General features: G+C 42.1%; 1 protein-coding gene across 1 annotated transcript; it reads left to right on the top strand.

The window, feature by feature from the left end:
• The first annotated feature begins 10244 nt into the window (after positions 1-10244).
• Nanp (N-acetylneuraminic acid phosphatase) lies at positions 10245-18660 on the top strand. Its single transcript, XM_031372211.1, has 2 exons — positions 10245-10421; positions 17303-18660. The coding sequence occupies exons 1-2, from the start codon at positions 10332-10334 to the stop codon at positions 17957-17959; spliced, it is 747 nt and encodes a 248-aa protein (XP_031228071.1). The 5' UTR covers positions 10245-10331; the 3' UTR covers positions 17960-18660.
• Positions 18661-25834: the final 7174 nt, after the last annotated feature.

Below are 25834 nucleotides of genomic sequence, written 5' to 3'. Positions count from 1 at the left end.
AAACAAGCTGAAAGTGTATATAGATTGTACAATATTGGACCTATTTCTCCAATTACCAAATTAGAGAGACCACTGGATGACAATCAACAAATTTCTAATTCCTCATATTTTTGGATTTCAATTGATTAGGATATGTTGGTAATATTAATTTTCATATTAAGATATTAAGAAAAAGTAATTGTCACTTCATGTTGTTTTGATTGTAAGAGGTGGATTTAGGTTTGTGTGGATTTGTTGAAAGATTATTTTCTTGCTTCTTCTAGGGTGTAGTTTTGCTCCTTATGTTGATGTTTTCCATCTATTATCCTTTGTAGGGCTGGATTTGTGGAAAGATATTCTGTAAATTTTGTTTTGTCATGGAATATCTTGTTTTCTCCATCTATGGTAATTGAGAGTTTTGCTGGGTATAGTAGCCTGGGCTGGCATTTGTGTTCTTGTAGGGTCTGTATGACATCTGCCTAGGATCTTCTAGCTTTCATAGACTCTGGTGAGAAGTCTGGTGTAATTCTGATAGGCCTACCTTTATATGTTACTTGACATTTTTCCCTTACTGCTTTTAAAATTCTTTCTTTGTTTAGTGCATTTGGTGTTTTATTATGTAACGGGAGAAAATTCTTTTCTGGTCCAGTCTATTTGGAGTTCTGTAGGCTTCTTGTATGTTCATGGGCAGCTCTTTCTTTAGGTTAGGGAAGTTTTCTTCTATAATTTTGTTGAAGATATTTACTGGCCATTACCTTAGGAGTCTTCACTCTTTTCTATACCTATTATCCTTAGGTTTGGTCTTCTCATTGCATCCTGGATTTCCTGGATGTTTTGGGTTAGGAGCTTTTTGCTTTTTGCATTTTCTTTGACTGTTGTGTCAATGTTTTCTATGGTTGTCTTCTGCCCCTGAGAGCCTCTCTTCTATCTCTTGTATTCTGTTGGTGATGCTTGCATCTATGACTCCTGATTTCTTTCCTAGGTTTTGTATCTCCAGGGTTGTCTCTCTTTCTGATTTCTTTATTGTTTCTATTTCCATTTTTAGATTCTGGATGGTTTTGCTCATTTCCTTCACCTATTTGATTGTGTTTTCCTGTAGTTCTTTAAGGGATTTTTGTGTTTCCTCTTGAAGGGCTTCTAGCTGTTTACCTGTGTTCTCCTGTATTTCTTTGAGGGTTCTATTTATGTCTTTCTTAAAGTCCTGTATTATCACCATGAGAAGTGATTTTATATCTGAATCTTGCTTTTCCGGTGTAATGGTGTGTCCAGGACTTGCTATGGTGGGAGAATTGGGTTCAGATGATGTCAAGTAACCTTGGTTTGTGTTGTTTATTTTCTTACGCTTGTCCCCCAACCCCGCCATCGTGTTATCTCTAGAGCTACCTGCCCTCGCTAAATCTGACTGGAGCCTGCCCTTCCTGTGATTCTGGTTGTGTCAGAACTCCTCAAAGTCAAGCTGTCTCTGTGATCCTGTGATTCTGTGATCCTGTCATCCTAGACTTGTTAGAGTGCCTGGGAGTAGAGCTTCCTCTGGGTGTTGTGGGACAGGCTGCGGAGCTTGTGCCCAAGGTCTGCTCAGGACACCAGCCCAGAGAGACCAGAAGGAATCTGAGCCACTGTGCTGGCGGAGTTCCTGTGTGCTTGGTCCCACTGGTCCCAGTTACTCCCAGTGTTGGGACAGATGTTGGGTCCTCCTCACCTCAGATTCTGGGTGTGCCAGAGCATCTGGGAGTGGAACTTCCTCTGGGTGTTGAGGGACTGCCTGCAGAGCTTGCACCCAAGGTCTGCTCAGGACACCAGCCCAGAGAGACCAGCTAAGGGTATTCTTTAACTGGGACAAAGAACAAATACATTTCACATGATACAAGCAGTCATCCAGTGTTATAAAATACTGGACTTTTCCAGAAATTAGTAGCAGAATAAGACTCCTATGATGCCGAGTTAGTCTCAAGCAAAGATGGATCCCGTGAGACTGGAACCAATGTTTTAACAAATAGTTCACTGTTAGGCTGGACAGGAGACCCAGAATACTTCTGTGCATCAGTACTTCCTTTTCCAGAGGCCTCTTCAGCCATATGCACTGTCAGATACTTAGATACCAGCCTTGGTAACAGTTGCTATGGTGTATGCCTCTGGTCCTTGTGTTCAACTCACATAGGTGTCCTGAATAAATGTTGCTTTCTACTTGGGCCACCCCGCTTCAGTGATGTATCCCTTGGACTTGTGTTCCCCATTTTTTAGTCCCTGCTTTCACATTATGTCCATACCATCCACCTGTGGTCTTCCTCACTGTCTGCCCAGTGGCTATCCCTGCATTAAACACAGGATGTTATATGACAAGCATGCACAGGCTCTGTGTTTGATCATCTGTGCACCCTGAGCCCCAAAAGAAAAAAAAAGAACAAAAGAAAAGAAGGAAGGGAGGGAGGGAGGGAGAGAGAGAAAGAGAGAGAGAGAGAAAGAGAGAAAGAGAGAGAGAGAGAGCTGGGAAAATTGGCAAATGCCTGTAATCCCAGCATTTTGGAAGCAAAGGCAGGTAGATTATGAATTCTACACCTGCATAACATGTATACACACATGCAAGTGCATACACACACACACACACACACACACACACACACACACACACAGAGAGAGAGAGAGAGAGAGAGAGAGAGAGAGAGAGAGAGAGAGATGGTCTTGTCTTTTGTGACAACATGTATAGTCTAGACAACATTATACTAAGTGATCCAAACCTAGCACAGGAAGAAACTGTGTGATGAGTGGAAGGTAAAAAGTGTGATCTGAGAAACAAAACAGAGGAGTGGTTACAGGGGGGAGGGTTAGGGAAGGTGTATTGAAGAGATGTAGGCCAGAGAATACAGACTTTTAGAAGAACAGTTCAGGACATCTATTGTACCACATAGACTGCAACTAATGGCAAAGACAATGGATGTTAGCATGATTTATTCATTCCCCATGTATAGAGATTTCAAGATCCTGTTTTGCACAATTCATACAACTGAATTTCTTGAAAAATAAAACAGTATAAAATAGTGTGCTGCCTAGTTTATGTCAGCTTGAAAACAAACTAGTCATATGAAAGGAGGAAGCCTCAAAAGAGAAAATGCCCCCATAAGATCAGACTCTAGGCAAGCCTGAAGGGAATTTTCTTAATTTGATGTTGTTGTGGAAGGACCCACGCCATTGAGGTTAGGGCCATCCCTGGGGTGGTGGTCCTGTGTTCTATAAGAATAAAGGCTGAGCAAGGCAGGGGATGCCAGCCAGCAAGTAGCACTCCTCCATAACCTCTGCATCAGCTCCTTGCTCTAGGTTTCTGCCCTCTGTGAATTTCTGTCCTAATTCCTCTAGTGAAGGGCTACAATGGAAAAATGTAAGCCAAATAAACCCTTTGCTTTCCATTTTTTGGTTTGTTTGTTTTCAGTCTTGGTGTTTCATTACGGCAATAGATACCATGACTAAGACAAAGACCATCATAACATCACTAAGAAACTTTGATGACGTCTAACCTAAAGGACATCTTAAGCATCACAAGTGTGTACACTGCAATGTTTAATCAAGTTAAGCATCATTTTGAAACAGGCTCTGCTATATCCAGGAATGTCATCATATTGGGAGTCCTCCTATCTCAGCCTCTGGGAACTGGGATTTCAGTCATGTACCACCATGTCTGTTGAGGTCCGCCCCTCTTAGCATAGCATGTAGCCATTTTGTTCCATGCCTGCCAGCTATTTCATATTGTTACTGTAATATGCCTGCCAGTAATTGATCCAGAAAAATAACTTGACTCAAACCAGGGTCATTCTGGCCACATACCCTGTTATGTTCTGTATGAGACTTGTCAATCTTAAAAAAATTCCACAAAGCTTTATGTAGGACCCATCAAATTAAAGGTCAATATGAACTGTTAGGTCTAAAATGGCTTGAGTCAGAGCCAACCAACTGGCAACACTTCCAGCACCTGCCTTATGAGCTTATGGTTTTGTGGTTTTAGCCCTTATAAACTGACATGGAAAAATGTTCAACCCAGCCCCTACATTCTGAACTATGGACCTAATCACTCAGTCTCAGGGTGTGTGTTCAATAAACCATTCCTGTCTGACTGAAATCAATGTTCATGCGGTTTGTGGTGTGACTCCTGATCCCCAACAGTGTCCATCCCTTTTTCCCTTAAAAGCTCTTATTTCCAACTCTGAAAGGAAACCTATATGCCAAAGAACAATACAATCAGATAGGACCACTTAGAGAATATAATCAACCCATAATTCTAAAGATGTCTTTTTTTTTTTTTTTTTACATTTTTTAAGCAAAACTTCATTACCCCACTCCCAGTCCCCATATCACATTATTGTTATTGCCATTATGACTGGTCAGAAAGTTTAGACACCTTCCTCTGCCTTCATTATTTCTTAAATTTTTTATTAGTGTCCAGTAACTGTTCTATTGCTGTAAAGAAATGTCACGACCAAGACAACTATTATAATGCATTTAATTGGGGGGCTTGGTTACAGTTTCAGGGGTTCAGTCCATTATCGTGATGGTGGGGAAGCAGGGTGGCATGGAGGAGTCGCTAAGAGCTTTATATCTTAATCTGGAAGCTGAAAGAGAGACTTTGGACCTGGAATTACTGTAATGACACACTTCTTCCAACTAGGCCACATTTCCTAATCCTTCTAACCCTTTCAAATAGTCCTACTCACTAGTGACTAACCATTTAAATATATGAGCCTATTGGAGCCACTCTTATTCAAAAAACTATAATCAGTGTTAATTTTTTTGTATCCTTTGAAAACAAACAAACAAACAAACAAAAAACACAAAGCAGAATATTTTGGATTTTGAGACAGGGTTTCTTTGTGTAGCCCTGGCTATCCTAGAACTTGTAGACCAGGATGGCATCAAACTCACAGAGATCTGCCTACCTCTGCCTCCCAAGTGCTGGGATTAAAGGCGTGTACCACCAGCTGGAGCGAGTGGGGCCCTATCTCACAGCCATCTGTACAGCTACAGTGTACTCATACACATAAAAATAAATAAATAAATAAATCTTTAAAAAAAGGTGTGCACCACCACCTTCCTGCCAAACCAGAATTTATAATAAATGTGGAAAGAAAACATACAAATACAAATAAAACCTATAAGAATTCAATATTGGAATCTATAATATATAAGACCAGAAAGACAAAAGAAAAAAGAAAAAGAAAAAAGGAAAGAAAAAGTCCTAACAAAGCATCTTGAGATAAAAAGCCTACAAATATATCAATAAGTTAATTGTTTTATCCATCTACTGCTAGGCATGGAACCTATCCTGAAGTATGTTTAATATACCCAGTGAGACTCCACTGGAGAAAACTAATTTCCCAAGTGGATGCCAATTGGAGATAGCCTCTTGGTTAAGGGAGGGGACCTGCATCTACCTCCTCCTTTCAGCAGCAGGATACCATCTGGTTTTAGCCTGTGCAGGCCCCAAAGGGATATTTTTGTGACTGTTATATAAAAAGAAGTCTTGATATCCTTTAAATGCACATGTAGTTTGAAACTCGTCATCCTAACCATTTTTAGAAATTGGAGTCATCTTGGACTTTTTTAACCAAGCTATAAGTGGAATGGTTACTGTTATAATGTGGTGGGGGTTTTTATTATTAAAACAAACAATGCTTTCTTTTCCAGTTGTCTTTTAGATGGTGTTCTTTAGTGCAGCATCTTATCTATTGTGTTTTGTAAACACTGGAGGAGCTCGGGCCCATTTGATGTACAGCTGTAATGTAATCTGCTTATAAGCATTGCTATTCAACTCCTACTTCCAGTGTTGTAATTTTCTGTAAGCACACTAAAAGCAAAAAATAAATGTGAATAAAAAATGGGAAAGACCAGGGTCAAGGGGAACACGGAATGCCAAGTGAAGAACAGCAAAGGACTCGGCTTATCTGGGAAGCAGAGTGCGGCATTTTTATTCTTAGCTATATTATATACGGTTACAGTACAGCAGTAACAGTGTATAGCAGTCCGATGTTTGCTTTTCTCTTACAGGACAAAGGGCAGCTTTCCATATATTACTAACTGAACCTTTTCCCAAAAGATAAAATGAAGGGGAAAAAATGATGTCTGGCCAAAGAAATACTTTCAGTATTCTACCAAAACCCTGAAAACATCCTCTTATTTTCAAGGGAAATAAGAACATCAGCAAATCTCCTTCAAAATGTGAAGGAAAAAAAACTATAATTAAGCAAAAGAAAGTTTTCCATCTTAAGGCTATACACATTCCATTCTATGGTTATATCAAAGTTGAATAAATAATCTCTATCTTAAGTCTATTTCCTGTTGCTTAACAAAACATAAAAACTTGGCACTTTATTTTTAAAAGAAGCTGTTTTTTTTTCCCTCGAAACAGGGTTTCTCTGTGTAGCCCTGGCTGGCCTGGAACTCACTCTGTAGACCAGGCTGGCCTCAAACTCAGAAATCCACCTGCCTCTGCCTCCCAAGTGCTGAGATTAAAGGCCTGCACCACCACTGCCTGGCTAAAGAAGCTTTACTAGTTCCCAGTTCTGGAGACTCAAGATTATGACACCAGCATCTGCTTGACTCTAATGACCTCATGGTGGAAGGAATCACAGTAACAGGATACACATACAGAAGATGCAAGGGGTGGGTGTAGAAATTTGGGAGTCATCAGGATCAAAATAGGAAACTAATTCAGTCCTGTGGGTCTAGCCCACTCCCTGGGTGTAGCAGTATTGTATCAAGGAGGTGGAGGCGCATGGCCTGATAACCTATAAGCAGGTCGTTGTCTACTTCAGTTCTATCACTATTACACTTGGGACTAAGCTTCCTACAGGAATCTTTGAGTAACAAACTGACAGCAGACATGGGTTAGATCCATCTTTTGTTGTTGTTGTTGTTGTTTACAGTGCTGCCAGAAACAATCTAGTATCTATAAGAGAAAGTTTTGAAAATATGTCCAGGGGTAAATTCCTAACAGTGGGACCTCTTGGCCAATAAAAGACATCCCTAAATTATTCTCAAAGGTGTTTGCACCAATATATATTTCTTCAAGCAGTGTACAGTAAGTGCCTATTTTCCCATGTGGTCACCAGCTTTGGCTGTCAAGTATTTAACTTAAAAAAATACGAATTTTCTTGGGTTCTAGTTTTCTCTTTCTAAATACTCAGATGCCTTTTTAAAGTTGATTTGATTTGTATGGGTGTTTTGCCTTGCACATAAGTGTGTGTAACACTTGTGTGCCTGGTTCCTGTGGAGGCAAGAAGAAAGTGTCCCTAGAAATGGAGTTATAGACAATTGTGATCTGCTGTGTTGGTGCTTGGAATCAAACCCAGTACTCCAAAAGAACAGTCAGTGCTTTTAACCGCTGAGCCATTTCTCCAGCCACCAAATATTTAACTTGTATTACAAAAATATGAAATATATATACATATACATATATGTATATGTATATATATAGAGAGAGAAAGAGAGAGAGAAAGAGAGAAACAAGATTTCACTAAGTAGCCTTAGCTTTCCTAGAGTTTACTCTGGAAACCAAGCTGGCTTTTAATTCTTGGAGATTTGTCTCCCTCTGCTGCCAGTGCCAGGACTGAAGATATGCACTACCACCAAGGCAACATGTGTCATCTTTATTTCTATTCTAATTTAGATTTACATTTTATAAGTATAAATGGGATTGATCATTGTTCTAGTTTGCTTCCTGTTGCTGTAATGAAATACTTTGTCCAAAGCAGAAAAGGTTTATTTGGGTCACATTCTTAGGTCACCCCCCATCACTAAGGGAAGACAGAGCAGGAACTTGAATAAAAGCTAGAAACAGATACTGTGGAAGAATGAAAGGCTGCTGGTTGTTTTACTCTCTGGTTTGTGCTAGTTTCTTCTGTAGCCCTGATGCACATACCTAGGGGTGGTGCCACCACCTGTGGGCTGAGCCCTCCCGTATCAATCATCAATCAAGACAATCTCTTACAGATATAGTTATAAGCCAGTCTCAACTGAAGCAACGTTTCAGTTGAAGCCGACAATAAATAAAAGCTACCCAGAAACTTTTAGATATTCATTAGCTGTATCTTTCTCTCATCCCGCCAAGTCTACCCTTAAGAATTCAGTGAAGACAGACATATCTATATGCACATATATCTGTACATCTCAGTGCTTTAAAAATTCCATAGGAAAACATCGAGGGTTCTAGACATGTAAATTCAGAAGGAACCCAGGCTGTAAAGACCAATCTTGAAATACCAACCAATACATGGTATCACAAAGACAAACAAACCTGTCTGTTAGGATTGGTTACATAGACTGCTATATCTTGTCTAAGTTTAGATTTTTCACTGAATCAAACAAGATTCTATATGCACATTAGAAGAAGGTGAAGAGCTGCTCCATGTCTCTAAGACTTATGTGCCCATCAGAAGCTTCTTGTATATCATCATGACATTTGACACAACTACAAAAAGCAATTAAAAATATTGCATTTATAATTTTGGCTGACTGCTAGCCTAAGTGCATACAACTGTTTCACCACCACTGCGTCAGTGAGGAGTAGTCTATTAATGGAGGAACAAGTTTGGGAAAGTGCATCAACTCTGACTCTGCTCCATAAAATACAGAAACTTTAGGTAGCCTGCCATTCATCTCTTCCTACTATCAGAAACCCATCTGTGACTTGTGGACCTCAGGTTATGGGAGCATTTTTTTTTTTTCTGTACAGAGCTAAGTATTTTAGACCTCACAGTCATGTTATTCAACTCTGTCACTGAAGGGCAAAAGTAGAAGTATACTACACAGAAACAGGATGCTGCACTCCAATAATTAAACATCCAAAAGGAGTTAAGTTTATCTCAACAAACAGGAAGTTCTACAGTCAGGCAAAGATGGGTCAACAAATTCCTTATGAACACAATACAGCTTAAAGTTAAATTTGTAACCAATGAAAAGACAAGGGTATACAGAACAATCTGACGGCCTGAAGCCAGCCTTTACCTTACATAGTTCTGGCAGTTTGGGCCTGGCTGGAGGCTCAGCCCCTTTTTTCACAATTTGTATATATTACCCAGGTAGAGTACAGTTCACTATGAAAAGGAGCCACTTTGAGCCAGAATCATTCAAGTATAGACAAAGATCTTAGTCAAAGTTAATTCAAGTCAGATGTGGTGGTGCATGCCTTTAGAACCAGCACTTGGAAGACAGAGGGAGGGGAATAACTCTGAATTTGAGGCCAGCCTCGACTAGTAGCTAGCTCCAGGCCAATCAGTTACACTGTCTCAAAAAACAAAGAACGACAACAACAAAAACTAACTAAAATTACAGACAATTAAATTTAATCGATTTTCACATGACATGGAATACTTTCTCTGAACAACTTACCATGTAAGAACCAATCCTAATTCGAAAGCTCAAAATCAGGTCTGTGGCATTGACTGATCCAATAAATTCCAGGTTAGTGAAGGTGACTCCAACTTTCATCAATAGAAAAGGATTAGAGATTAATTTCAACTAACAGAAGGCAAACCTTGTTATTGCCCTTCTGGGGTTCTTAACAGCCTGTCTAGGTTCCTTGCTAGAAATGCATTGCAGAAAACCATGCAATTAATAGGCACACAAGACAAGGGTTGCGAAGTTTCAGGAAAATGAATAAAGATGGAGGGAAAGGAGTTGGAGAAATGGTTTAGTTGGTTAAGGACTCCGCACCCACAGTGGGCAGCTCACAACTGCCCGCAACTGCAACTCCAGGACGACCTCGCCTGCCCTCTGCAAGCACTCACGTGCACAGGAACACAAACACACATTTAAAAAGAACCATTCGGCATCCCCTGCAGAGACTCCCATGTCTCTTCAGTCCTCCTAACATCTTTCAAAGGATGTTCGGATGAAGGCTCCAGTTCCTACAAGGCTATGGACAAGAAGTGAAGCACAGAAGTCACCGGGCTGCAGGGTTCCGATGTTGGAGAGCACACCCTCCTGCTCCATCTCCTGACAGTGACTGTGCGGTCACCATTGAAAGGCAGCCCAGCCAAGGGCCTGGAGCGTTCCTCCAGTAAGGCTCGGACGTCCTTTTCAGCCCCAAGCAAGCCCGCCAAGCCATTAACGGACAGGACCGCGCTTGTCACCACCCAGCCACAATCTGCAGGAAGGCACGGTAGCACTCGTTCTCCTCTCGTGCACGCGCGCCTTCTATGAAAATTTATAGTGTCCGAGTCTCGCGCGATCCTGCCACCACTGAGACCCCGGAGCTTTGGGAGAGTCAGGTGACCCCGAGACTCCGCCCAGGTGTGCCTGACCGCCTTGCGCGTGCGCGGAGTGGCGGCAGCGGCGGCGGCTCGCGCGCTGCTCGGGTTGCCGAGGCTATGGGGCTGAGTCGGGTCCGCGCGGTCTTCTTTGACCTGGACAACACACTCATCGACACGGCCGGGGCGAGCAGGAGAGGCATGTTGGAGGTAACGTCCCCGCGCCGTCGCCCTCCCCTGCCGGGCCAGCACTCCGCTCCGCACCCTCAGTCCCCCGCCGCGTGCCCGTGGAGCTTCATTCTCGCGCGTGGGGCCGGGTGCTGGACTCTGATCTGCCACGACTGCAGAGTCGCCGTCACCTGAGGTCACCCGGGCTCGGACGTCGCAGGACGAGACCCGCCCCCCTGCCCTCTTCTCGCTGCAGCCCCGCGCGAGACGGGCCGTGGTGGGTTTGTGGGGGAAGAGGCTCAGACAAGGCTTTGGCCCGGGAAGTTACATAACTCTGAGAGGCGGGCCTGGACTTAACCTACATCGTAGCATTTCCTCCTCCCGTCCCCCGCAGGCCTCCCTGTGGCCTTCCGGGCTTTCTGGTGCTGAGACCCTCGGCACATAAAATGCTGAGGGGGCATTCTTTTAGTGAGGCATTGCTGATCTGCATCCTCCTAACTATAGCTGCAGATGCTGTCGGACATCTTCCTTCTCCAGTCCAGCCCTTAACCCACCCCTACTTTCCATCGTCTGCCTTCAGCTTCAAGGAGAAACCGAAGGAGTATCAGATGTGGGAAGCCCACTTACAAAAAAAGCCAGCCCTTTCAATACTAATGCTTCATCAGGTAGTTTTCGTTTATCTGGATCTTAAGCCTTTCACATTCCTTGCTGTGTTGCATACACAGTTCGTTCGGGTCGGTCCTTAAGAAATTTTTAACACTACACCGCTCTTGTGCTCTTCTGCACAGCTATGTTTTAAGGAAAATCTACACCCATTGTCTCCATCAGGGCTCTCTGTATTTCCAAATCCATAGGGATGTAGCTTCTGTCTCTGCCACTAGAATACAGCAGGCTTGCCAAGTGGTTAGGTGACCCCCAAAGTGCCAACGTCACTAGGTATTTTGAATTGGCGTGTGTATTTTCTTGGTTCTGACGTTTGACCTACCTCCTTGCCATCCTAGACGGGTTCTCCCCTGAGCTACTTCTCCCCGCACTTGGAATCAGCCTTAACTGAAGCTTTCTACGCTGTTGATTGTCCCTTGCAATTCAGACACCCTCGCAAGTACTGCCTCCATTATCTCTAAGGGCATACAGAGCACACTGTCTTCACCGGTGCTCTTATCCAGCTGAGGCCGGTGTTTGGAAACTCAGTTTTTGTTTTAGGCTGGTTCTTGTTAAATAGGAGGCCTATTAAACCTCACATTTGGTTTGAATCACCGTTCTCTCACCACTGTGTGCCTCAGCAGACCCTCTGTCTATGCCTAAAAATCCTCATAAATTTGAGCAGTAGTCTGCATAACACTGTCAGGTAGCTCTAGTGCCATACATGGGAAGATTGTAGCACGCAGTGCTCACTCAATGAACTATGTCCCTATCCACTCTTGTCTCCCAGTCTCCCTTACTGTCCCAGTACTTACAGAAAGGCTCATCCTATGTAGATTTTTGCTGTGGTCTTGTCTCCAGGCTGACCACATCCAATTCATCTTTCACTCCCCTGTCACAGTGAGTTTTGGGTTTTATTTTTTGAAACAAAAAATTAACTTGGGAGACAAGGCAAGAATATCCCTTGAGCTCTGGAATTTGAGATTAGTCTAAGCAACATATCAAGACTCTTATCTCAAAGCGCCAGCACCATTCCACAATATTTCTCCATGGCATTGACCCTGTATTTGTACCTTTTTTTTTCTTCTGGTGTCAGAAGATGCACCTGTCAGAGGATGTTATCATTAATTTTTACAACTCATGCCTGCAGCAGAATCCTGAGTTTCCTGAAAGGGAATACGCTATCTTAATGATCCTTGTTTGACGTGTAATACATGCTGAACGAATAGTGGATGGTGGATAAGAATTCCTACCTCCAGTCTTAATGATCCTTGTTTGATGTATAATACATGCTGAACGAATAGTGGATGGTGGATAAGAATTCCTACCTCCAGTCTTTGTTCTTTTACCACCTCCTTTACTTACAAATGGTCTATGAAATTAGCAAAATTAAATGTTGTGAATACTTTATGTTGTAAGTATACAACATTCCTTATAAATTTTGACCTATCCTAAAGTAATATGCCAGCTGCCATAAGCCATTTTGAATATTTTCTGAGGAGCTAGGAAGATGTCTGTACTTTGCCTTGGGGAAGGAGTCTATCAATTTTACTTTCTAAAGAACCATTTGGGGAAGTTTTCCATTCTTTTTAGGCATATGTTTTAGTTACTGCTCTCTTGCTGTGACAAAGTAGCTTAGAAGAGAAAGCATTTAATTTGGGGCTTGTTTACAGTTTCAGAAGGTAGGTTATGATCATCATGGTGAGGAGTATGGTGGCAGGTGTGCAGGGTGCTGGAGCAGGAGCTGAGAGCTCACGTCTGACTTGCAAGTTAGAGGCAGAGATAGCAAGACCAGGCCTAGCTTTTGAAAACTCAAAAGCCGACCCCTGATGACATACCTCTTCCAACAACGTTATACCTTGTTGTCTACTAACTGGAAATCAGACATTCAAATATATGAGCCTATTGTGGCCATTCTCATTCAGACTACTATAGCATACCTTCATAGCCAAGAGGAAAAGGCATGAATGTATAGTCCTCATTGAACAGATTTTTTAAAAAAAAAAAATCATTGGTAAATTAAATGTCTAATAGAAATAGCTGTGAACATGATAAATGTATTTACAAGTGTGTTAGAAAAAGTAGAGGAGCAGTGTATTTCATTTTTAAGGTAGATTCATCACATTTGGCATTAGTGAGTGATGTTTGACCTAACCAGGAATAAGCAAGGATGCTGACGATGTAGTTCATTTGGTAGACTGCTTGCCTAATTTTCACAAGTCTCTGGTCCGAGCCCCCAGAATCATAAAAACTAGCCATGGTGGTATACGCCTGTAGTCCCAACATTTGTGAGGTAGAAGCAAAAGAATCAGAAATCTAAAGGCATCCCTCAGCTACACAGAGAGATTGAGACCAGCCTAGACTATATAAGATTTTTTTAAAAAAGGAAAAACAAAACACCACGTGGAGTTGGCCATAGAGATGGCTCAGGGGTTAACACTTGCTGCTCTTCCAGAAAGCCTGAGTTCACATCCCAGCACCCATGTTAGATGGCTCACAACCACTTGTAACTCCAGCTTCAGAGAATCGAGCTTCCATTGCAGCCCCACACATGTGGTAGACATGCATACATAAAGATATATAAAAATAAATCTTAAAATAACAAAAGTCATTTAAATTTCTGGGCTGTTTAGCAATCGTGTGTGTGTGTGTGTGAGAGAGAGAGAGAGAATTTAGCCCCTTCACATCCCAATCACAGGTATTCAGAAAATAACTTCTCTTAAAGTAGTATTGTTATGTAATTCTCAAACTAACCCTCAAAGGGTCTTGCAAAATCAGTTACCTTAACTCTTATTTGTGACAGTGACTCTAGTTCTGGGTCCAGAGAGTGGAAAATAGAAAAGATACTTCTTTTCATATGCATTCAGAGAGGTAGAGTTTTGAAGTGAATGTATTTTAATCTAGACTAGTACTTTCTCTCTCACTTCAGGTCCCCTGTCTTCAGGCCTGGAGTTACCGAAGGCATTCATACATCAGTTTTTTCCAAACCTGTCTTATTCCACGTACAATATGTCCTCCACACCCTCAATTTAGAGGCCTTTGTCCCCCCCCCCCCATCCCAATTGAGCCCAAGCTTGTTCTCAGTGAGGGGTTAGGAAAGTAGGAAGGTGCTCACTCAACTTAAGTGGTATTCCTATTTGAGCTAATAACATGGTAACTGATAAACATTTTTTCTAAAGATGTTAATATTTTTATGTGCATGACTATGGGCTCATAAGTGTGTGTGCACATGTGTATATACATGTGGAGGCTGGAAGAGAACCTCTCCTGTGTCATCCTCAAGAACACCATCCCCCAGGGTCTCTTCTTGGACCAAAGCTTACCAGTTAGGTTAGACTGGCCAATAGTGTGCCTTGGGTACCTTCCTTCTAGACTCGATCAGGGCTGCGATCAGAAGCATTTGTGATTGCTCAGCATTTTCCCGTGCGTTCTAGAGACTGAACCCTGGTCTTTGCACTTAGAAGGTAAGTTCTTTACTCACTGAGCCAACCCACCCCACCCTCAGGCTTGAGCTGTATGATAGTGTGAGTAAAAATAGCACCCATATTTGAATGCTTAGTCATCAGGGAGTGACACAATTCAAAAAGGATTAGGAAGTGTTACCTTATGGGAGTAAGTATGTCCCTGTTAGAGGAAGTGTGTCATGGGGTGGGCTCGCGCCTGGCCAGCATCTCTGCCTGCAGATCAGGATGGGGCTCTCGGGTCTAGCTTCAGCATTATGCCTGTCTCATTCCCACCATGGTGATAATGGATTAAGCCTCTCAAAGTAAGCAAGTCTCCAGTTAAGTGCTTTCTTTTGTAAGAGTTGCTCATAGTTACTCTTCACAGCAATAGCATGGTGAGTAAGTAAGACTAATGCTAGTGTGACTAAAATGCTATGGTCATAATAAATCTGTGACTAGTTGCCATGTAGCAGTAATAGTGTGACTAATGGGAAAATTAATTAAAGATGTGATCAGGAAAGATTTTGGAGCTTAGGGGAAGGGTATGCTGTGCCTTCAAAGGTGTTTGACCCCACACTTACAGAGTCTTAGGAGTGAGGCTATGGTGTTGCCAACTGCAGTAACAGGACACGGGGGCATCGTAGCTTTCCGTTCTGTGTCAATTAGGCCTGTGACACTTTACCATGTAACAGTGGCCTGCTGAAACTTTTAGAGTGTCCTTTGCTTATAGCTGAAGAGTAATTGAATTCCATACTGGTTTTGTTGTTGTTTGTTTTTATATTTGCTTTTTTTTTTTTAAAGATGGTGGCAAAATCATGGAGTTGAAAAGGCTAGTTTTTTTTTGTATTTTTGCTCTAGATTCTTTGGACTGACATATTTTTCTTGATTAATAAAAGTTTCCTTTTTAGAACCTGGAGCAAGAAGGTCACTGTAAGTTCAAGAGCAGCCTGGGCTACAGAGTTCACACAGTTGATTTACAGAAAGAACGTGAAGTACTTCCTTTTCCTCTGTTAGAGGCATTTGCACACTCTTAATGAGAGAGGATCTGTGTCTTATTAAGCCCTTGCTCCTTTTCAATGCATAGAGTTCTGGAGTGAACAGTGTGTCACTTGTTCCCTGTGTCATTTTTACTTACTGGATTGCTCTGCTTCAGCAGACATGTTGTTTGATGGCGATACAGGACAAGAGCCTTAGGCATGCTGGTGGCCCCTGAGCAGCAGCACTCCCAGCCATCATAGCACAGCGCCATGCACTCATGTCTGAAGATCGATATTTGACCAGGTTGCTATGGCTGACTTTAGAAGTTCACCCTTCAGTATAGGTAGTTTGTTGACAGGGGGTCCTAGGAAGAGTGTGGGAGATAAGAGTACGGATGGCTATTATGATGTCTCTCAATGATCAGTTGACTGCTGGAATGAGACAGTAGTCTGGGATGACGCTGCAGAACATGCTTCAGTTGTTAAAAGAACAATGAAGGTCTGATAATTTCCTTCTCTTGTTGGTTGAGTGGTATTCCCTCAATAATACTTGAGCCCCAGTCCAAATGCATGGATGCATCTGTGGACAAGCTTGCAAGTGGAGAAGTCACAAACTTAGAGTATGAAACTTTGGGCATATGTGGGGAAATGGGTGCAGAAGGGCTTTTGGCAGCATCTGTTCAAGGACCCTCCTACACATTCATGCCTCCCTATGCCTTCCATTTTGGCTCAATTCAGTTTACTTTTTTGGGGTCAGAATTCCATGCTTGTTGCTTCTGTGTAGAGTGAGTTAACTCCCACATCCACATTATCTGCTTGTCAGCTCTTGTTTTAGGTATGACTTCTCTGCCAAGCCTCATTCAACTACTCTTAAGAGTGAGTTCAGCCAGTCAGTGGTGGTGCACACCTTTAATCCCAGCACTTGGGAGGCAGAGGCAGGTGGATTTCTGAGTTCGAGGACAGCCTGGTCTACAGAGTGAGTTCCAGGACAGCCAGGGCTACACAGAGAAACCCTGTCTCAAAAAACCAAAAAAAAAAAAAAAAGAATGAGTTCAGTTTTACTTCCATAGTTCTTGTCTATTTAACTGTCAACCACACCCAACCCAGCATCAATTAATAATGATTACCTATGCTTCTTTTTCCTATGTAATGATGCCCCAGAAGTCAGTACATACTATCAGGCCAGCATGTCTGCTGTGGAAGTTGGCTGACATGGATTCAAATTTCAGCCCAGGAAAATTTTTAACCGTGCTGAACTTACTGCCTTTTCTTAAAAGGGGAACCGTAGGATTGTAACAGATGTTAATAAGATATGTACCAATTTAGCCATAAAGTTGTCCATATTCCAGTCCTAGGTAAATGCTAAGAAATAGCAACGTAGTATAATAGAGCTGGGAATGGAGCTCTGGTATAGAGCATACCTAAGTACCTATGTAGGCCCTTGGTTTGGTTCCCATTCATTCATTCATTCATTCATTCTCTGTGTGTGTGTGTGTGTGTGTGTGTGTAAGAGAGAGAGAGAATGCTTTTCAGAAAGTATTAAAATGTTTCACTACATTTAAGTGAAATTCTTATTTTCATATCTTCATGACCAGTATGAAACATGGTAGGCTTCTAAACAAATAAAGGCTTGTTTTTGGCTTCATGTGAAGAATCATTTTAGACTAGATGCTGGGGAGAGAGACATAGGAGCAAGGTGGGTGAAGCAGACAGATGATATATGCATTATGGATTGTCTCTGGGGGTATAGAGTCTTTAATTTGGCCAAAGCTCTCTAGAGATGGTGGTGTAATGGGAAGAAGGCACTCCTTAAGACACGACTAGGCAAGGTATGCTGACCAAGTTATTTTCCTCTGCCTAGGTAATAAAACTCTTACAATCAAAATACCACTACAAAGAAGAGGCCGAAATCATCTGTGATAAAGTTCAAGTTAAACTGAGCACGGAGTGCTTCCATCCCTACAGCACATGCATCACAGATGTGAGGACTGCACACTGGGAGGACGCAATCAAGGAAACCAAAGGAGGTGCCGACAGTAGGAAAGTGGCGGAGGAGTGTTATTTCCTCTGGAAATCTACACGCTTACAGCACATGACCCTAGCAGAAGATGTCAAAGCCATGCTCACTGAACTTCGAAAAGAGGTCCGCCTGCTCCTGTTAACAAATGGTGACAGACAGACACAGAGGGAAAAGATTGAGGCCTGCGCCTGCCAGTCTTACTTTGATGCCATTGTTATAGGAGGAGAACAGAAGGAAGAGAAACCAGCACCTTCCATATTTTATCACTGCTGTGATCTTCTTGGAGTGCAGCCAGGGGACTGTGTGATGGTTGGTGACACACTAGAAACCGATATACAAGGAGGCCTCAATGCAGGACTGAAAGCCACGGTCTGGATAAACAAGAGTGGAAGAGTGCCGCTGACGTCATCCCCCATGCCTCACTACATGGTTTCCTCTGTGTTAGAGTTACCTGCTCTCCTGCAAAGCATAGATTGCAAAGTCAGCATGTCTGTGTAAATACAGAAGAGCAGTGACCATGTTCAGAGCCAGTTTCCAGGATTAGAACTAAGGAAAGCTAAGGGGTTCCTGTATATTTGGTTTAATTCTAAGAATAATGTGAGTGAGGAATTCATAGTCAAGCTGTGAAGACCCTCCCAACCCTGCTGCTGTTGATAACCATAGGCTTATATTCTTATCCGAAATCCAGGTTTTAATCGTGTAGTCCAGAAAACTTGAAGAAAGGCAGAATAGCGTATATGATGACATACAGGTACTGGTTTCTAGAGTAGAAATTGATTTAAAAAAAAATAGATATTCTAAAATAGAGATTCAGGCAGCCGAATCGGATCAATATAAGTACTAAATCACACAAATCAAGACATTTCATAGTGAAATTTTGCATATTTTAGGCAAATTTTTGTTATAAATATTGTGCCTACTTTCAATGTATATGTTCTTAATCTATTATCTAATTTTTCTGCATGACTTTTGGAGGTCTGAATTTTCTGTGGTGTGAACATGACATTGTTATAGTTTGGGGAAAAACTATTAAAAATCAAACCGTGGTGCTTTTTTCCACCATTTTCATACTTTTAGAGTGATCTTGTGGCTCCTAAAGAGTGAAGACTACTTTTTCTCCAGTACACAGTGGAAAGGATTGGACATTTTGCTTAAGTTAAGTGCTGGCCATGTGGCAATAAAAGTCATTTTGTTCCTTTGGATTCACAAGAAGAAAATTACCTCCATGTGCTCTGAGCAGGTTGTTTCCCCACTGATCTGATCTCTGATCACTAATTCCCTCAGGTGACCAAACTAGTAGAGAAAGTTAGGTTTGAATGCTGGGCATAGTGTCACCCTTTAATCCCAGAGCTCAGTAGGCAGAAACAGATGGATCTCTAAGACCAGCCAGAGCTGCATAGTAGTCTCAAAAACAAAACAAACACACAAAAAGCAAATGCTTGAATGGCTTTCATCATTACCTCTGTCTTAGGTTTGTTTTCCCACTTTGAAGAAGCACGGTGTCTCTAGAGCTCACCTGGAGCTTGATTAGCATGCCAAGGTAACCCTGGCAAACAGAGAATTCCCCCCAGACAAAAAAAGGGTGACTAGTCTCATGAATTCATAAACAGACTCAGAATGGATAGCTAATAAAGGTAAAATGGTAATGAAATAATAATACTTTTAGCCACCCCACAAGTAGAAGACAAAAATATGCCAGGTCACACTTCTTACACTAACTGAAGGTTTATCATTCCTAAGATGGTAGCAGTTCTTCAGCAAAAGTAATCCGGGAGAAATACAAGAGTAAAGAAGTATTTCTTCATAGCACATCACAGGCAGCTGAGCATGTCTTCCTCAGGAAGGAGCTTTGATGTCTTGTCTTCTGGGTGGAATGCTACATAGGTAGTAAAAAAGATTTGAGTAGGCCTGTGGTGTTACTAATGCTTTTTAGGTTGTTAGAATTCTTTAAATTTAAACAATGATAAATAATGTTTTGTCATCTATATTATTATATAGTTTCCCCAGGAATGGCATGCTCATACAAAGCCAGAAGTTGTCAGTTGTCCAGAGGTTCCAAAGCACTGCAGCTAGAATAATACCTAGAGTAGATGTGGGCAGGGCACTTAGCTGGGTATTGACGCAGGTGGGTATGTTCCAAGTCCGTGGCATTCTCCATTGTGTAGGGATAGATCTACTGCTAGGATTTTCTTAAAGAAGTACCTGTAGTTGAAAAATGACTTTCAGACTGATTTATAGCTCGCAGTAAACATTTTTCAAGCTGTGGTATAATTCTGTGGTAGAGTACTCAACCAACATGCACAAAGCCTTTGGATTTAGTTCTCAGTACTGGGAAAAAATTGCCATAACTCCTTAAATATGTTTATTTATAGTGAGCATATTAATATATGCCTGTTAAATACAGCCTTGTATGTTATTTATATATTCATATGGTACTGTGGGTTTTTCCTATCCATTTTTTAAATGGAAATATATTTCATTCATATATGAAAAGGCATTACTTATATACAAGTTGGAGGAAAGGAGAATGGCAAAAAGGCTCATGAAGTGAAGGCAGCCAGCTTAGCCGCCTGCTGCAGTCTGGACTGGCTTGCTCCCCGCCTGCTGGTAGCCCTACCCTGTGCTTCCCCTTTTCTCTTAGCTTGGATCTCCACTTGTCTGTTCTGTATGATTCCTTTTATTTCTGTCATATGGGTGCTGGGTATCTTTGTGTAGGTTTCTTAGAAATACAGTGAGACAAAATTACAAAGCTTGTAAATGCTTGCAGGTGTCCTTGGTTGCTGACAGTTTAAGAGTGCACATCCAGACATTTTCATTTGGACTGCCCAAGGTGTTGGTTTGTGCTCTAGCAGCCATTTGTGTGTGGTGAGGTTCTTTTTCTCTCCTGTAGCTCTGGGAACTCAAACAGTCAATGGTGGTGACATTGATGAGACTTTTTCTTTATTTGGGCCTCTGAACCCTTCCAAAACCTTAATACTCTTTAGTCCTGGGAAATGCTTCATGAATGTGTATGAATGTTTTGCCTGCGTGCATGTGTGTGCACTGTATATGTGCAGAAGTCAGACGAGGGCCTTGAATTTTCTCGAACTGAAATCAGAGATAGTTTGAGCCCTTTTCTTGGTACTAGGAATTGAACCCAGGTCTTGCAAGAGCTCTTAACCACTGAGCCATCTGTCCAGCTTATTTTGAAAGCCTCCCTACTACTGTGGGTTTGTGGGGATTGTTTTTGTTGTTGTTGTTGTTGTTGTTGTTTTCATTTGTTTTGTTTTGTTTTTATTTTTTATGGAACTTCTGCTGTTCAGATATTAGATCCCCTTCCACACTTTGTTTTGCTTCTGTTAGCTTTTTGAGATGTTTCTTCAACTTTATCTTGCAATCCTTATAGCCCTTCCTCCCGCTAATATCATCCTTAAAAGTTTTCAAGAGCTTTTTCAGATATCCTGAACATTCCTGTTCCCAGTAGACAAAAGAAAATGTCGTTGTGATTTTTTTTCCCCTAGAAAGTCAGCCTATCCTTACAGATAAGATCATCAACTCCATAAAATTTAGTCACAGATGCTAGTGCAAAGTCCTCCACTGAATGAAGGGCGGTTCTCAACCTTAGTTTCAGGTCATGTCCAGGAAAGTATGACAATAGGAGATGGCTAGTCACATTGTCCACTCTCAGGTAGCAGAGAACAATTGTATGGCTCACAGCTGGACCATCTGGAAGGGACCTCAGGCAAAGATTATCTAGCCATCTCTGTTCTTTTGTTCCTATTATCCTAATATCTGCTTAGTGGGGGAAACCTTTCAAGAAAAAAAAAAGAAGTAAAAATTAGTTGTTTCTGCTTGTTTCCAGTAAACAGCTGTGTGATCACTGTTAGTCAATGAAGCAATTCAGAAATATGAATGGGCCCAAAGGATTAGCCCACTCTCCTCTGGAACAGTGGACCTTCCCCACTAGTGGAGTCTGGTCAGGCCTTCAAGGCCATCACTGTTGAGACAGAAAGAATAGGTGGTTGCATCTTTTTTCCCCACACTCACCCCTCCTCAGTTGGTAGAAACAAGAATGGAGAGGATTAATCCTGCCCTGTCCTGAGTTTGGCTCCATAACCTCCAATAACTTCATGAATATGTGGGCCCTCTCTACACAACTTCATGAATATGTAGGCATCGATAGTTGTCTTGCTGTTGCGTAAGGGACTATCTTCCCATCACTGGGCCTCAAAACTGGGTCTGAGAAGTGCTCTACATATCTACAGCTGCCCCATGTCCTCATCTCATTGTCCGTGAGAAGGTACATCCCACCCACATTGTCCATTGGCTTTTTTTTTTAATTATTTAATTTATTTAAATTTCAAGTGTTATCCTCTCACCTAGTTTCTCCCTCTCCCGGAAACCCCCTATCCCATCTCCCCTCCACCTGCTTGAGGCTGTTCCTCCACCCACCCACTCCTGCCTCCCGAACTTCATTCCCCTACACTGGTACATCTATGAACCTTCATAGGACCAAGGACCTCTCCTTCCATTGATGCCTGACAAGGCCATCCTCTGCTACATATGCAGCTGGAGCCATGTGTACTCCCTTGTTGATGGCTTAGTCCCTGGGAGCTCTGGGAGTCTGGTTGGTTGATGTTGTTCTTCCTATGGGGTTGCAAACCCCTTTAACTCCTTCAGTCCTTTCTCTAACTCCTCTCTTGGAAACCCCCACACTCAGTACAATGGTTGCCTGTGAATATCTACCACTTTATTTGTCAGGATCCAACAGGGTCTCTCAGGAGACAACCATATCAGGCTCCTTTCAACATGCACTTCTTGGCATCCACAATACTGTCTGGGTTTGGAGACTGTATCTGGGATGAATCCCCAGGTAGGTCAGTCTCTGGGTGGTCTTTCCTTCAGTCTCTGCTCTGCACTTTGTCTTCATATTTGCTCCCGTGAGTATTCTGTTCCCTTTTCTAAGAAGGACCAAAGCACCTACACTTTGGTTTTCCTTCTTGAGGTTCATTTGGTCTGTGAATTGTATCTTGGGTATTCGGAACTCATCAGTGAGTGCATACCATGTGTGTTCTTTTGTGATTAGATTACCTCACTCAGGATATTTCCTAGGTCCATCCATTTGCCTAAGAATTTCATAAATTCATTGTTTTTAATAGCTGAGTAGTACTCCATTGTGTAAATGTACCACATTTTATCCATTCCTCTGTTGAGGGACATCTGTGTTCTTTCCAGCTTCTGGCTATTATAAATAAGGCTGCTATGAACATAATGGAGCATGTGTCCTTATTACACATTGGAGAATCTTCTTGGTATATGCGCAGGAGTGATATTGCTGGGTCCTCCGGTGATACTATGTCCATTTTTCTGAGGAACCACCAAACTGATTTCCAGGATGGTTGTACCAGGATGCAATCCCATCAGCAATGGAGGAGTGTTCCTCTTTGTCCACATCCTCACCAGAATCTGCTGTTACCTGAGTTTTTGATCTTAGCCATTCTGACTGGAGTGAGGTGGAATCTCATGGTTGTTTTGATTTGCATTTCCCTGATGACTAAGAATGTTGAACATTTCTTTAGGTGCTTCTCAGCCCTTCAAGTTTCCTCAGTTGAAATTTCTCTATTTAGCTCTGTTCCCCATTTTTTTTCCAGAGCTGAGGACCGAACCCAGGGCCTTGCGCTTGCTAGGCAAGCGCTCTACCACTGAGGTAAATCCCCAACCCCTGTTCCCCATTTTTTAATAGTGTTATTTGGTTCTCTGGAGTCTTAACTTCTTGAGTTCTTTGTATATATTGGATTTAGCCCTCTATCAGATGTAGGATTGGCAAAGATCTTTTCCCAATCTGTTGGATGCCATTTTGTCCTATTGACACTGTCCTTTGCCTTACAGAAGCTTTGTAATTTTATGAGGTCCCATTTATCAATTCTTGATTTTAGAGCATAAGCCATTGGTGTTCTGTTCAGGAACTTTTCCCCTGTGCCTCTGTGTTCGAGACTTTTCCCCACTTTCTCTTCTGTTAGATTCAGTATAGCTGGTTTTATGTGAAATGCAAATTGATCCATTCTTATCTCCCTGTACAAAGCTCAAGTCCATTGTCTTTTATGCCCCTGCCACAAGCCCATTACATGCTTTTGCTTTACAGGGTAGCATGCCTGTTCTCCAACCCCGAGTTTCACCATTGGACTGTATACTTAGCCTGAGAAAAAGGCTCACAGACTCGAAACTCTTCAAGGGAATGGGGCTGAAACAGTGGGTTCCAGGTCAGTGGTAGAGTACTTGCTTAGCATGTGTGGTCCCCAGCTTCATCCCCAGCACTGAAAAGTTCCCATCAATTTCCTTATGTGTGACTTTTCTCCACTCATTCTCAAAAGGTGAAGGGATTCTGGGAAGAAACAGGCCTTGCCAGCTGCTTTGAGAATTCCAAGGAGTCTCTGCTTTGCTTTGATGTCTGTATCTACCAACTTAGTTCAAAGTGTTGTCTCTGATATCCTGGTACATAAGCAATCAGGTACTGTATAGATGCATTGCAAAAGAAAGATGAACAAGAGTGCTCCTGTGTGGGTCCTAACTCCTTAGCTGATTTTGAAGGAATCAAACCAAATCAAATTGATTGGGGCAGAGAAGGAAGAAAACATCTCCAGAGAGAATGAATTCTGCCCAGGACCAGTTCATTGCATCCTCAGTAGCCAGGAGGAAGTCACCATCTCCAAAGAGGTAATGTCAGCTTGCTTGAGCAATGGGATCTTCATGAGAAATAGTGAGGTAAAATTTGCACAGCTTGGAGAGACAATCAAAAAGAGGCTGTGAATAGAAGGCCCAAAATAGTGAATCTCAATCTCTCTCTCTCTCTCTCTCTCTCTCTCTCTCTCTCTCTCTCTCTCTCTCTCTCTCTCATGTGTGTGCGTGTGTGTGTGTGTGTGTGTGTGTGTAAAGCCATGTGGACAGTAGAGAGGAAGGCTGTGAAGGGCTGTGTGTGTAATAGTATGCATAGTGAAATTTTGGGTACCCAATGTGACAGGGGTATGTATTCCATGAGGTTGTATGTGGCAGTTTTATGGATCCATGGGATGGTTCATTTATGCAGTGGGAGTTTGTTATGTACTAGACTTTGTAGCCTCATCCCTCAGGGGTATGTTTAATGCTGAATGGATCTAAAAAGCACCAAAACTGGTCCTTCTTAATGGATCTTAGTGCTGGATTTACATTCCCATTCCCAGTGCTCTTGGGAGACACCCTCTGACTATAACTTTAGGTGCACAAACTGAAGACTGAGAACTTGCCTGGCCCGCATACTGCAAAGCTAATAACTAAGAGACCCTAAGTTTAGAAGACCAAGAAGAAATGTCTCATGTAGCCCGCCATCTTTCTGTGCCTAAGGCTTGCAGAGGCTTTTCTGCATTCTTTTGGTAGCTAGTTTTGGTGGTGATGGTGGTGGTTGTGATGGTTTTGTTTTATTCATTGTTGTGGTGGTTTTGGGGTTTTGCTTTTCATTTTCGTTTGTTTGTTTGTTTTTTTGTTTGTTCGCTATTCTGGAACTTTATAGATTTGCCTGCCTCTGTCCCCTGATCACTGGGATTATACTGCACAACCATGCTGGGAAACATTATTATTTTTTAAGCTTTTATTCAACTCTACGGAGCCTGAGGCAGGAGGGTTACTACAACTAGAGGTCAACCTGGGCTACCGAGTGAAAAAGTAAAAATAGGGCTGGAGAGATGGCTCAGAGGTTAAGAGTACTGGCTAGTCTTCCAGAAGTCCTGAGTTCAATTCCCAGAAACCACATGGTGCCTCAAAACCATCTGTACTGAAATCTGGTGCCCTCTTCTGGTATATCTGAATACAGCTACAGTGTATTCATCATATATATCAAATAAATAAAATCTTTTTTTTAAAAAAAAGTAAAAAGAAAAGAAGAAACAGGAAGAAGAATTTTTATACCACCGGGTTTCTCTTTGTAGCCCTGGCTGTCCTGGAACTCAAGGATCTGCTTGGATCAAAGGTGTGCACCACCACACTCAGCCATCTCTTCTCTTATCCTCTTATACTGCCTTGTCTATGCACTTCTTTGCTAGACGATCAGAGTTTTATATCTGCCTTGTCTATGCACTTCTTTGCTAGACGATCAGAGTTTTAGAAATCTCTTGCTCTTTTTCCCTCCCTCTTGAGAACGTTGGTCTCCACTCCCCATCCTTTTTACATTCCTTTATTTAACTTTTCATGTCCTTTTCACTCCTTTTCCTGCTCCTTCTTTTGTTCATTCATTTACAGCTGCAGTTTATCTTATATAATATTTCTTTTAGTGCACTCTTATTTGCTTGCTTTGCCCATTTCTGTAGGATGCCGTCCCGCAGCTCCTACTTGCGTGGGGTTCCACGAACCGAGGATTTGGAAACC

Source organism: Mastomys coucha, unplaced genomic scaffold (genome assembly GCF_008632895.1).
Source record: "Mastomys coucha isolate ucsf_1 unplaced genomic scaffold, UCSF_Mcou_1 pScaffold15, whole genome shotgun sequence".
In the NCBI taxonomy this organism is placed as follows: domain Eukaryota; kingdom Metazoa; phylum Chordata; class Mammalia; order Rodentia; family Muridae; genus Mastomys; species Mastomys coucha.
Note: the sequence above shows the minus strand (reverse complement) of the source record. Positions and strands in the feature narration are given on the sequence as shown.

Bases quoted from the DNA above. Each gene is read 5' to 3' on its own strand.
- Nanp (XM_031372211.1), top strand. From the start codon at position 10,332: ATGGGGCTGAGTCGGGTCCGCGCGGTCTTCTTTGACCTGGACAACACA. The intron at 10,422-17,302 runs GTAACGTCCCCG...TCCTCTGCCTAG, and splicing joins GCAGGAGAGGCATGTTGGAG to GTAATAAAACTCTTACAATC.